The sequence below is a fragment of the Poromitra crassiceps genome (assembly GCF_964638095.1).
Source record: "Poromitra crassiceps genome assembly, chromosome: 13".
In the NCBI taxonomy this organism is placed as follows: Eukaryota; Metazoa; Chordata; class Actinopteri; order Beryciformes; family Melamphaidae; genus Poromitra; species Poromitra crassiceps.
Window position 1 is genome coordinate 16,052,601 of NC_139644.1, and position 14,398 is coordinate 16,066,998.

A 14,398-nucleotide genomic window follows, 5' to 3' on the forward strand; every position below is an offset into this window, starting at 1 on the left:
GAGAAAACGTGATGAAATGGTGCAGCGTTTTTGTTAGCCTGCTTAAAACCATCCTGATTCGTGATCTCACATTCTGTTTCGTTCTACCGGTTGGTTTGCTAATATTTTGTATGAGTATACTATCTAAGGTCCAAGACATCGAACTTTTATATTTATAACTAGCCTCAAATGAAGTAGCTCACGTTTGCTAGCTTGCAAACCTAAAAATACGCTTGGTTTAACCCAAGCCTTATATCCTGTTTGTGCTTGTATATTTGTTTGCAAAACAGGCTCTGTGGAGTAATGCTACAGCTAGTATAGTGTCAATAGCCAAATACATGGGCTGCTTTTAGAGAAATGGAAGAATACATGTTGAATCATGACTAATTTGTGTGTGTGTGTGTGTGTGTGTGTGTGTGTGTGTGTGTGTGTCCATGTGTGTGAGACGTGTGTGTCCCTCCATCTGTCTGCCCTCAGCCACATCTCTATACTGTTGATGAGGAGGTCAGAGCAGCGTGATGCAGCACCAGAGGGACAGACAGAAGGTAGGAAAGGAGAAATGAGCTGCTCCTTGCTGCCAAATACAGCCAGTTCCCCCTCCTGATCAATTCTCTCTCTCTCTCTCTCTCTCTCACAAACACAAAGAAAGTGATTCATCAATCATTCATTCCTCATTCAAGGAGACTAGTAGATAGATCATTCAGCCAGTCCCTCTTGAAAACGCACATACATCCACCCACACACACACCCCCCCCACACACACACACCCCACACACCCACACACACACACACTTACACACTTGCACACAATATTCTTGTATCAATGCCAACACGTCATCATTGACACCAGCTTGCGTCAGACAGCATGGCTTCTTCTTGTTTAATTCTATAATGACACTGGCAAGAGGTTTTCTTTGAGAATCACAACCCGTAAAGCTTGTGCTGCATCACCAGCCCTGATCAATCCACACTATTCACTGACCTGAAGATGTTTCAACAGATTAACTTGATTCGTTTTCCCTGACATGACATGGATTAATTGGAGATTATTGTGTGGGGGTCTGCTATACACGAATCCGGCGAAGTCCCGTATGTAAACAAGCCGCCATTACTGCAGTGGCTCCTGGGGGAAATACGCGGCGCGCGCGTTTGAATGCAAGCTGTCCTCGAGTGTATATTTTTCCTGATAATTTTCTACGTTTACATTTTTATTCAACGTTACTTTTGACAACGATGTCTAGGAAATCGGGAACAAGCTGTGCAGTTCTCACTTCTCAGCTGCTCCTACAGTAGTGGCAAACTTCAGCTTTGGAAGAGAATCGAATGTGAAATACACAAGCCTTTACTACATGAAGAGTGCCTCTGTCTGTCTGGAAATATAGATTCCCTGGACGTGCAGAGGACCGAGCTGTTCACCAGAGGTGGATCAAGAATATTAACAGAAAGGACTTTGTTCCCAATAACAACAGCACGGTAGGTTTTGGTTAACAGTCGTAAATCGCTAATGTTATTTCACCTCATAATGAGTAGCATGTAGTTGCCTAGCCTAAGCTAACACTGATTATGACATGGGTTATATCAACATTATGATGGTTGTTGATGGACTGTGAATATCGGACAGGTCCTTTCAGAATGATGTGTTCATCATCTGGTAGAGTGTGCAATATTTTGCCAATCCATCCCGAGCTCAGGTAATTTTGACCCTCTATGAGAGACCTGTAGTTGGCATTCTGTTGCTCATCACAAGCCAGGCAATTAATAAAATACTCTTGAATACCTATTAAAAAAAACGCTAATTCGTATTTTTTTAAATTTTTACTAATGTAATTGGTGTGCAATGATTACATGCAACTTGATTGTTTATGCTAGCTAGCTAGTTACAGTAACATTAACATCAGCATATTACACAATAACGTCACTTGAAATACGGCTCGTTAAGTGGTCTTTTTTCCGCTATTTACAATTTGAATAATTACTATCCCCATCCATAATAAAATAGTACCTTCATCAGTAACTGGGGGCCACTGTCTCACGTCATCAATCCAGCTCATGACGCTGTCATTCATTTGGCATAGCGTTACTGCAGTCTGCAACAGCCAGCAGCAGTCTACCTGCCACCGCAGTAATGGCGGCGCCACTAGATGGCGGACTACACAAATTGGCCGGCGGATTCGTGTATAAGAATAATAGAGCAAGAAAGATTTTGGTGATTTTGGCAGAGGTTCAAGAAAGCTTTTGATGATTTTGACAGAGGATTGCTAAGCTGAAATTGCCTGGGCCTAGAGCTTTGAATCCGCAGACTCCACCTAGTTGACCGCTTAAAATGGAGTCTAAGGAGTTGATGACTGGCTGACATTCTGAGAGAAAATATTTTCTCAAAGGATGCTGATCCACAGTTAGGCTGCCCCTTGAGAACACTATCAAACACAGTTAGGCTGCCCCTTGAGAACACTATCAAACACAGTTAGGCTGCCCCTTGAGAACACTATCAAACACAGTTAGGCTGCCCCTTGAGAACACTATCAAACACAGTTAGGCTGCCCCTTGAGAACACTATCAAACAGAAGAAGTTAGGCTGCCCCTTGAGAACACTATCAAACACAGAAGACACACAGTGAGGTGAGCTACATGATTTTAACAGTAGAAGGACCAGAATTCCATAACTACTAGAAAGACCGTAAGTGGTCATTTTGACCACTAGATTCCAAACTCTATAATCTCTCATGATAAATACCCAATTGAGAGATTAATGAATTAATGAATATTGTGTTAAGATATATTTTAAAAAGACAAAACACCAAAATGTGGAAAATATAGACTTAAAAATACGTCTAGAACCCTGGGAGTTTCAGTGAGGTCAAAATGACCACCTATTTTTAGGTAAAAAAAATATATTTTCTTTGCCTTTTGTGTAATTCATATAAAAGCTATTTTAAATGACAATATAGACACTTTTAGGAAAAGTCAGGTACCAGCAGCATTGTATTTTTTAATTCAAAGTTATTGCGCATATAAATTTCAAAAAGGTCAAAATGGCCGGTGTGGTCTTTCTAGTGTTAACCTAGTGCAGTGCCCGTAGTGTAGTGCCCTTTCCCCTCCCTCCCCTTCTCCCCATTCACCCCCCTGTGGGCCCCCATGTGCCCCCCCCATACACACACACACACACACACTGTACTATGCCCCTAAGCGCACTCCCCAAGTTTGAAGTCGATCCAACGAATGTTTCTCGAGATACCTGCTGTACTCGAAGGACAGACATACAGACAGATAATCCTGGAATGATAGTATATTGATGTAGGCCTACGTTGTCATGTTGTTTTTGTCATGATGCCTTCCTTGTAAATCTCTGTGCTGCATTTGACAGTTGAGGCCATTTCCCATCCACACTTGAGTGTTTAAAGAGTAAACAACATGGTGTATTTTTAGCAGTTACTTGGTTGTAGTCATGAATGGTGTTACTGTGTGCCATGTGTAGTGACAGAACTGTCTTGTTGCGCCACCATTCTCTAGTAGCAGACAGTGAACTAAGAGAGGTGTATACTGCCACCCAGTGTAGTGAACATGGAAATCCAGAAACCACACTGGTCAGATGCTCTGTGCATTTTATTCCTGGTTGACTGTTGGCAAGGATGGGTCGTGATCTGGGGGGGAATTAAGTGCAGCCACCCAGTGAAATACTTGCCACTTTGACAGGTAACAAACAGTAGTTTATGGGTATGAAGTGTTATGGGTAAAGTAGTGGAAGTGACTGTGGGGATTTTGTTTGGAAACCACCAACCACTGTGGTCCGTGGATGAAAAAGTATCCTGTCTTGTCTTGTGTTGTTGAACTGTAAGTGGGTCGTCTTTGATCCGTGTTTTCTAGATGGCTGAGCTGAAAGCATCTGAGAGTCCTCGGCTAATGGATACAAATCATCCTTTAATTACGTAGAATCCATTAGTTGTGAACATCAGATGATTATAGGATAATCATGGGGCTCTCTGTGGAAATCTTTTCACACTGAAGAATCAGATTACACTGCACGGTGGAGAATCAATGTGGAACACTGGGAACATTTTTGCAATTATAGTACTGTATCGACACTAGCAGTTAAAAGTTTGGACACATGGTCACACAGTTCTCATTTTCCCAGGTCGTCACGTTGTGGGTTTGTGCGCTGGACTGGCAAACCCAAACCAAACCCAAAACGTCAGTATTTGACGACCTGAGAAAATGAGAACCGTGTTGACTCAATCTTTCTCCAAAATCACATAGCTCCTTTCCATCCAGGCAAAGGGCGGCTATAAAGAATCTAAAATATGATAGTTTTGATTTTTTTTAACACTTTTTTGGTCACTGCATAATTCCATTTGTGTTATATTTTGATACTAGTATTTACTTTTTTTGTGGCATGTCCAAACTTCATTCTTCTTATTTTTTTGTTTTAAAAGTTAGAATGTCCGGGCTACTTGACATAAAATCTCATTACAAACACCTAGATATTGTTGATTTTATTATTATCAGCATTTTCAAAAATCATATCTGAATACAAACAACAAAAACAGAAAAAAGAACAACAACTAAATTAAGTACATTCTAAAATATGACGAGAGGTGCTCTCTAGAGCTGATACAAGATGCATAGTTGGCCTAACCTTCAAGACATGGCTTTCTAAGATCCTTTTCTATTAATTGCAAATGTCATACATCACAAAACCATTGGTACCAATTTGAACTACTGCAGATTTTGGTTCTTCTTTGGAAATAATTGACAGATACTACGGAAAGATTGTATTCATACTCAGGTGTCTAGGTGGTAAGGTGTCAGCTAGTAACTGTATGTCAGGGTTGGGCAGGTTACTTTTGTATTATTAAAAAGAATGTCTTACCCAATCTCAGTAGTATGTATTCTGATTGCTCTCAGTAACTTTCAGATTACTTCAGGTATAAAGAGTCAGGTAAGAAAACATTAAAAAAAAAATACAAAGATCAAGAAAAAAAAATCTGGTTTGCATTCCAACACTAAAACGTATACACCTGCAGGCTTTAAAATGGCCTTCTGGGTTTCTCGCATTCACTTTAAAAGTATTCCCAGAAGTAATCATTTATTTGCAGAATATTTTTTTAATCAACTTTGCAACATGACTATACTATACATTTTCTTGTATTTAGAGTTTGAAGAGGGTATCTAGAGTGAAGTATGGTTTAAGGCCCCTAGGCAGAACACCAGAGCAGCACTTGCTGAATTGCTGATCTGATAGTACATTAACAATGATGTCCTATGACGTCCATCAAATGTGTAAATGGTTGAAGTGTGCTCCCCCTTTGGCTTCTTGCTTGTCCCTAATGTTAATATGACATATTTCTATTGTTATTCATTGCTTCTGAGCACATCTGACCGATTATGTATTTCAATATCACAATATCTACACTACAGTGTCAATGTCAGAGATGTGTTTTGAGTATTTCCAATGCCACTGACTTAGTCCTCTTTGGATGCAGTAAATACATTGCTTACCAGTGCTAAGGGACTTCAGTCAGTGTAGGATCCAGTTCATTTGTTTGATAATTTATCGTGTTTATACTGAAGCTGTAAATGGTCCATGAAAACGACCTTGGCACCAGCGTTCAGCAGTTTTTGAAGACAATGGCGCATTAGGCTACCTTTGCTTACAGTGACATCAATCACCACAGCGTTCTTAGAGTGTGTCAGTCTTGGAGCTGTTTCAGTCTTAACTGAAATCATGTAAAGGCTATAGACGGTTTTCATGGAATTGTGTTGCTAGGGAACAGTTTGAAACCTAGTTTATTTCCTGTCAGCTATTGTATTGGCAAACACTGCAACAGGAAGTAAGCTAGGAGCAATTTAGAATGTGTATGTTCAACATCCACATTTTAACTTGACAACATACTATGTTGTCAAGTTAAAACCGTCTATAAACAAGAAAATGGTGGTCCTGTGGAACCTGTGGTGGTGGTCCTGTGGAACCGAATATACTAAGGACTATAGTCAGCTAAACCACATTAAGATAGTTGATGGTTTCCAGTGAGTTGTGCTCTTTTGCTGGAGTAAACCTTAGACATTTACTGTAATAGTAATAGCACTGTACTAATGTACTGAAATTGTACAAAGTAGTGTGTTGCAAGAATGGTGCTGTCACCAACTACATGTATGCCATAAGTAGCCCTATGATCTGTGTGGTAAAATAACAGATTATTCTATTATATTGTATTATCTGATGTTGGCATTGTCATTTAAAAAAACAAAACATTTAACACAGATTTCGGAAAAGAAAAAGAACACACACACACACACATACACGCACAGATATCTTCCTAAAGTTTTCACTTCTTACAACAACAAAAAAAAGATTGGGCACCTGGCAGCGAGGAGGCACCTGGCAGCGAGGATATAAATGTTCCTGGTCATTGCGCATCATGTTTACATTAGCAGCGGGTCCTGCACCTCTCCTCTCTCCTCCTCCTCTGAGGAGCATCGTGAAGACAGATCAGTACTCCCAGAGGGAGGACAGGTCCACAGCGGTGCCGTCACCCTTCAGTGTGCCCCCCTCTCCACGCAGGTATTTGCCATTGGAGCCCTTGATGCCGATGCGTCCGTGCTCCAGGAACTCGAGGAAAAAGTCCTCAGGCTTCGCTCCATCGGAGCACACTAGGCCGTTGCTGGAGACGTACCAGAACTTTCCACCCACGCCTGGAGAGGGACATTAGAGAATTATCTATTTACGGTATCAGCTGTTAGGTAAAAAAATAACAGTTATTGAGATAGATCCTAAATAACCAATCATAAAAAGTTTGGAAATGCGTGTTTGGTCGGTCATATCTCTGTTACTGTGTCCTCAGCATTGTATCTTATCTCAATGGAAAGCGTGTACATTTCCCTTTACAATGAGGCCCTAGCTGATTATATGGGGCGGTCCCAGGTGAAATGTGTGAAACGTTCCTGCCTGTGTTAAGCAGTGTGTTCTTCTGTTGGTATTGACTCTGTTGTTGTCCTGGTGCTATCTCCAAACTCTGCGTTGGTCACTCCACCACATACAGCACGCCCCAACTGATCCCACAAGTGTTCAATTGGGTTGAGGTGTGGGCTGTTGGCAGGCCATTCCATTCTCTCTACTCCCACATTCTGGAGGTAGTCTGTGAGAACCCTGGCTCTGTGAGAACCCTGGCTCTGTGGGGGCGAGCGTTTTCATCTTGGAGGATAGGGTTAGGTCCCAGATTGTAGAGATACTGTAGGAACGCCACTGGGAGAATCTCGTCCCAATAGCTTACTACATTGAGATAGCCTTCAATGCTGACCAGCCTTGTTTTGCCAGTGATGGAGATGCCGGCCCACACCATGACACTGCCCCCACCAAAAGCTGTTACTCAATCGATGCAACAATCAGCATAGCGTTTCTCCACGTCGTCTCCATACTTTGACCCTGCCATCCAACTTCTGCAGACAGAACCTGGACTCAGCACTGAAGATGACATTCCTCCACATGTTCAGGTTCCATTGTCCGTGTGGCCGACACCAGTGCAAACGGGCCTGGTGGTGAATCGCAGTCATTGCAGGCTTCCTGGCAGGTTATGAGCTCGGAGAGCCTGTGTGCAGTTTGTTCCTGATCATCTGATCAGAGAGCCGTCTGCCATAACATCCTGCAAATCTCTGGAAGAGAGCCTTCGGCTCCTCAGTGCTGTAATGGTGATGAAGCAGTCTTCGTGGGGTGTTGTCTTTTTGGGACATCCACTTTCTGTATTTGATATCGCCGGTTTCACGGAACTTGGCCTTGAGTTTGGAGATGGTACCAGGCCAGCCAGGGCAGCAATAGAGTCAATACCATCAGGAGAACACACTGTTTGACATTGGCAGGGAAATTTCCCACATTTCACTTGGGACTGACCCACATAATCAGCTGTGTTGCTCATCCCACAAATGCATGATCCATACAAATAGGGCCTCAAGGGAAATGAATGTGAGATAAGGTAAATGCTGAGGATACAGTAACAACAGATATGATCGACAAACACACATTTCCGTTTTTTTGAAGGGTTTACAGGGCACAGATATTATTATGCTATACATAGGGATAGGATGACATGCTTATCACAAAATCTGATTCAACAAGCGATATCGCGTTCACTTCTTTCATTTCTAGCAAAGGCATTGGCTTACTACTGTAGAATGCGACCAAATATTGAAATAATATACCTTCGATGTAGAACTTGTGAAATTGTAATGGGCAATAAGCCATTTCATTTGTGATGACTACAGCAGAATAAAATGTATATCATGAATACTCTTTCTGCCCCATCATATGCATTCTCCCATTTTCGCATTGTGATATATTGAATTTCAATATTGTTCCATCCCTAGTTATAACCCCCATGACACACGCATGAACACACACTAACTTTTTATGTGGTATGCGCCATCATTGAAGATCAAGGAGAAGATGTCGTAGACAGATCGGTTTGCATCCAGAGTGTTGGAGTTCTTGTGGTGGCACACAAAGCCATGCTCTCCCCGGAGGATCAGCATGGGACGGTTGATGAGTTTCATCAGGAAGAGTTCATCCTCACCTGCAATGGCCACACAAGAGTCCAGTTTACACAGCAGCGTCGGGAACTTTTGGGCTGTTTTCAGTCAAGCGCACACAGTGAGTGGAGAAATGGTCGCCTGAGAGGACTTACCCACAGTATCGCTGACCGCTGAGAGCTGCCCATTCTTCTTTGTGCACACGTACTTCCCATTACTGGCCTTGAGGGTCACCCTCTGACCTCGCCATTCAATGTCAAACATTGTATTGACCTCTCTGGATAGAATGCGGAAAATGTGGATAAGAGATTCGTGGATGGTTAACACCAAAATAATGGCTTTACACAAAATAGGAGCTCTTATTTTGAAGCTAAGAGCTACTCACACTTCTGTGGCAGTGGATTGGATCTCGCCGTGAGACACGAGAGTCCAGTAGGATCCGCCGTTGGTTCTGAACATGCACTTCTTGCTCTCCTTGTCAATCTCCATCTGAAAGGTCTCCTTGTCTGTCTCCACATCCTGATTGGCTGAAATGCTCAGCCCTGACAATAAGGGACGAAAAAAGACATCCGTGATAATTATGCCTTTGTTCAACAGAGAATAAGGCCGTGTGTCCATCTAGCGTCTTTTTCCGACCGTTAAACGCTGGAAGTACGCTGGGAAGCGCTGATCTCAGCTCACAATATACAAGTTTGAAGCAGTCTGAAACTAACGTTATTTCAGTGCGGTAGTAGCTTGATAGCTGACAGCTAACATTAGCTAACAACACACATACAGTGATTTAGCTCAACACTCACCAGAAATATTAAGTGTCTAGCCAATCTGCTCCCACAATTGAGCCTTTCGGTCTCTGTTGCGATAGTTTTTCCATATGATTAGTTGCCAGAAAAGGAGCACCCGACACCAGCGTCTTTCTGAAAAGTTAAAATATTTTCAGCTGGGAGCCCTGGGAGTCGCGCGCACAAAAACGCCGGAGTGCTGTGAAAATAGACGCTGGACGCAGGCAGCGCACTTTCTCTAGACGTCTGTGTGCGCCCGCATACGCTCGCTCCTCATTGGAAACAACTGAAAAAAGACGCCGGAGCTGATGAAAAGACGCTAGATGGACACAGGCCGTAAGAAAGACAATTTGACCTCTTGAATTTGACCTCCTCAACAAAGGCATTGTCAAGGAGACATGTTTGCATAACAGTATTGTGACATTTTATTACAACCATGCCCTCTTGTTGCACAACAACAACAACAACTGACTCATACTTCTCCTCATAGACAGTAGGTGCGGGTAGATCTCACAAAATGTTCATGTGGCAGGTTGAAAAAGCCGGTGGCGTAATGCTATTGATATCACACAATGATTACCCCTGCAGATTATCAGATTACATTTTCAGATTTTAGTTTTGTTGTGGGTTAATTGTAGCCTGGAATGGTAATACCAGCCGGTCACGTGAACTCACATTTCATTTCGTTCTGCAGGACCCTCTGGCCTCAAGCCCTGGGAGGGCTTTAAGCAGAAACTGCAACGTCGGAGACGGGTAGGAGAGCGTTTTGAACAGCCGTCCCCCCCTATTGCCTTATGGAACGAGATGTGACCCTAGTACTGCACGAGTATATATATACACACGGAGTAGCCTACAGTAGTAGGGTCACTTTATGGGGATAGACTCCCCTATGTTACCTCGATCAAGGAAGTAACAATGAGGAAGTAACAAATGAGGCATTATCAATCAAAGTAAAAGTTAAAACAATAATTTATTAACTAAAACTAATGGGAAATAAGTAGACAACACAAACGAACAGAACAAAATGAAGGTGCATCGGTGAGGAGGGAGAGAGACTGAATGGTCCGGTCTTAAGGCCATGAGTTGAGTGCCAATCAGCCCTGACGACCCCAAAACCAGGCTCCTGCAAGACAAACCTACACCTGAACGCCTCACCTGCAGCCGATCTGTGTTATATACTTAATCCACACGTAGTAAGTATTAAGATGCCACAGAAATATCCTCCAACCTCTCTCTTTAAGCCTGTTAACATGGCTAATCCCACACAGCCACCCCTCCACCCAGCCTGCTCACAGCCACCCCTCCACCCAGCCTGCTCATTCGCTTGCTGTAATTCCCCGAGTGGCGAAATGCAAATCTGCACCACAGGGCCCACTAAGCAGCTTTCAGTGCCTTTGTTCCTTAAAAAAGTAGCTCTACTATTCAAAGTGCAATGCTTTGCCCGATATTTTTTGGGGAGCTTGTTGAAATATTGACCTGAACGCCACCTTTTGCTAATCCAGAATTGTATTTGTGCATCACCAATGAGAACCACAATTCATTGCACAATGGAATGTTGGTTCGAGAATCAACTTTTCTCAGACATGCTTAATAGCGTCTGCGCTGATAGTTTGTGTACAACTAAATCTGTAAATACTGTATGACCTTCGACCAGGCCCGACAGAGCTATCAGCTGTTTCAATTCAATTTGAAATCCTCAAAAAAAACTCCAATATAGATCCGTGTTTTCTTCTCCTAAGTTGTTGGTCCTAAGTTGTTGGCTTCTACAGAGCAGATCGTCCTATGGCTGACAGTAGACCTTGTAACTGATCTGTCTGGTGATGCCTGGCAGTCTCCGTTTAGCTGCGCCTTCATTGCCTCACTGGCCCACTAGCTACCTCAGTCCAGGAGCTGCATCTCCATTAGAACCACTTAATTTGGAGAGTTCGCTCTCACTCTGTGGATGATGCTAGAGCTAACGTTGTTCTGATGATCGCTGTAAGTCTGATGGTCATTGATGGTAATTAAGTGACACCCATGGGACACAGGTCTGCCCTGGAGTCATCTGCGCTCTGCTTAATCTTCAATGGACACACAGTGGAGATGACAAAGCCCATTACCACAATTACCCCCTCAGTGCCGTCAACCACTGACTGGATCAAGCATGCATGTATTCCTGTGAATATTCCTGGATTGGTATTTTGACTGGAATGATGAAATGGAATATTCTGTGCCATTTTTGAAACCCTCATTACCCTCATTCATTGCTCATTCAGTGCTGTTTGATACGCCAGTCCGTCTCAGTTCGAGGCCTGAAGTACCAGCTAGTTAGTTATACACCTGTGTCCTGGTGTCCCAGGTGTAGTTCAGTATATCAGTCCCAGATGTCTAAATTGGCGATGGGTCATGAGTATCATGGTGGAGAATCACTGATCTGTGCAATGAAAATCATCTACAGTATATAGATCTTCCATTATACTGCTTATTTAAGCCACCATCAGTACTTTGTCCTGGAAAATGCAACTATACAATTACAGTCTCTATCTACCCTGGTTCAGTTTCCAATCGCTTCCCCAAAACCAATCCCAAAAAGCCAAACCAGTAGAGATAGAAACCAACACTGGAAAATAGAATACCGGTACTCAATTGGAGAGCAGAACACAGAATTGAACAGAAGCCAGCTGAGATGGTGAAAGAAGACTGAACTGAAGTCTAAAGAACTTCACAGTACTATTGAACTGGGGAGTTAACTGCATTGAAGAAAATAATATTGAAAACTATTTTCTGTCTTTGTAAAGAAAAATACGCTACTGAACTCGCTTACTGACACATTGACATTTTTATGGTTGTGTCGTGTCAAAAATACAGTGACACTTAGGAACCAGAAAATGTCTTCATGCGGTGCTTACAATGTGATGGTAAAGTGCGCGCGGCCTTTCAGCGCGTTGTGCGTCGGGAATACAAAATAATAAAGTCAATCGCTGTAGGCTCTCATTTTCTCAAAGGAGATGCATTAACCATGTTGTTATTCTCATAATGCGTTAACAGCAATTCAGCATGAAGCCTCTGAAACGAACTCGTGCTTTTCAGTCACATTTGACATACATGAATGCCTTTTTTTGTTTTGTTTTCAAATCCATTTGTTAGGCTATCATGAAGACACCTTCCAAATTGCCTCAAAACAAAATGGACCTGTTGAATTGGGAACCCATCTTCAGCATTTAGACTGTCAATGTCTGAAAAGCTCCAATAAGTTATTTAAGACGTTATTTGCAAGCAGTCATCCACTAACCACACATCTCTTCAAATCAACCAATAATGGAATTCATGATTTCTTCAATGATCCTATATATTGTTTTAGGAAGAGCAGCAGGGGTGCAGCACTCCAACCCATATACGTAGGGACACTCACGCGTCACGGGCAGCACGGGGACATGGAAGCGGGGGAAACTCTCCATTCAAAACAATGAGCGCTAACCCCCACGCTACCGTTCGTTGCGCAGCAACAGACCGGAAGTAACTCCAGACTGTCCCTACGTATGAGGCTGTTCAATTCCCGACATATAAAAACAAATGTTTGCTCTAAGACAAAGGCAAGTGATTATACGTTACAAACTCGTGTGCCCTTTTCTCACCAGTGTACGACAGGCTGATTACCTTGTTTGACGGAGACAAATTTTTTATTGGCAGCTTGAAAAAGGACTTGCGGATGACTCTCCTCCAGATCAAACAGCTCATCCTTGCCAGGCTTGGAGCATCGGCCAGAGCGCAGCGTGCCAGTGGGACCCATAGGAGTCAGGTACTTCCCATCGCAGTCCTTGAAGGCCAACTTGCCAGATTTGAGATCCAGTGTGAAGGCGGTGGTGAGGGTGTTCTCCTTCACCAGTTTTCCATCGTTGCGGAGGAAACGGCTGTCGCAGGTCTTCAGGCTGTATTTGCCGTCCATATAGACCAGGGTGACCAGGGAGTGCACTCCCCAGGGAATGTTGCTAGCCACTGAGATCTCTCCAGCAGAGGCAGACAGATGGGCATAGCGCTTGCGTGTCACGCTGAACAGGCTGGCCTGTGGGTGGAGGGCCATGTGGATGGCCCACAACTCCGGCTCGGCGATGGCCTGGGCAAAGCAGGACAGATAGTCAGCTGAGCCTCCGAAGTAGCGCAGGTACGGTTCTGACTGTAGGGCCCAGCGGCCGTCAGACTGGGCCACAATGAGGAAGCGGCAGTCAGCGTCTGGCTTCTCTGCCCCGCATGTGACCTTCCCGTCCTTGTTGGAGGCCAGATAGCGCCCCAGGTGACTGCGGAGGAGCACCGCCTGGCCGTCCTGCTCGTCCTGCTCCAGGGTCCAGATCTGTTTCTTCTTCATGCTGGTGGCCGAGGCGTTCACCTTGAAGCCAAAGGCCTCTGCCGTCAGGTAGCGGCTCTCGTGGTTGATGAGGCCGAACTGCAGCTTCAGGGCTTTGTTAATTCCGTTTGTGGGCATGCTTGATTCGTCCACACGTTAGGATTCCAAGGGAGGAGGTTTAGGACAGATGAGGGAAAGGGTAATGGGGGGGGAAAGCGGGCATGAGATAGAAAATCAAAATCAAAATGTTTGAATGTCCCCCTCTTGTCTTAGCTGTAAATGAGCTCCACTTATCTCTCTCTCTCTCTCTGGAATGTGTCTGCTCTCTCTCTCTCTCTCTCTCTCTCTCTCTGTCTCTCTCTCTCTCTCTCCTCAGGGGACTTGCACAGGCGCTTGCTCTCTGTTCCTTAATCAGCCGGGATTAAAATCAGCCACACCTCAATCCAACAAGCCGCTGACGTCATGTACCGGCGCACCAACCCGTACTCTCTCCTCCCTCTCCCCTGTTACCCACTCAGTGCCCTTTCATTCTCTATCTCCTCCCCATCTTCCTTTACGCTCACGTCTCCCCCGTTCCTCCTCCTTGCTTGTCCTCCCTCGCTATAACTCACACTGACACTCTCATTTGTCAAGCCCCTTCCCTATTGGCTCTCGCTTTAGGTCTATATACTAGTAGCCACGCCATCCGACCCGAGGATTATCCTAGCTGTGATCTGCTGGCGAGCCACACAGCCTAATTGGAAAAAGTGCAGAGAGTAAAGGTGGTTTTTCGGTCACTCCTCACAGCTTCCCTTTCTGCAGT

General features: G+C 44.0%; 1 protein-coding gene across 1 annotated transcript; it reads right to left on the reverse strand.

Moving 5' to 3' along the window:
- Positions 1–6,466: 6,466 nt before the first annotated feature.
- LOC310788319 (fascin-2-like) lies at positions 6,467–13,734 on the reverse strand (the record flags this gene model as incomplete). The annotated part of the gene is made up of 5 exons (XM_083649890.1): positions 6,467–6,669; positions 8,373–8,540; positions 8,652–8,773; positions 8,882–9,038; positions 12,912–13,734. The coding sequence occupies 5 exons, from the start codon at positions 13,732–13,734 to the stop codon at positions 6,467–6,469; spliced, it is 1,473 nt and encodes a 490-aa protein (XP_083506016.1).
- Positions 13,735–14,398: the final 664 nt, after the last annotated feature.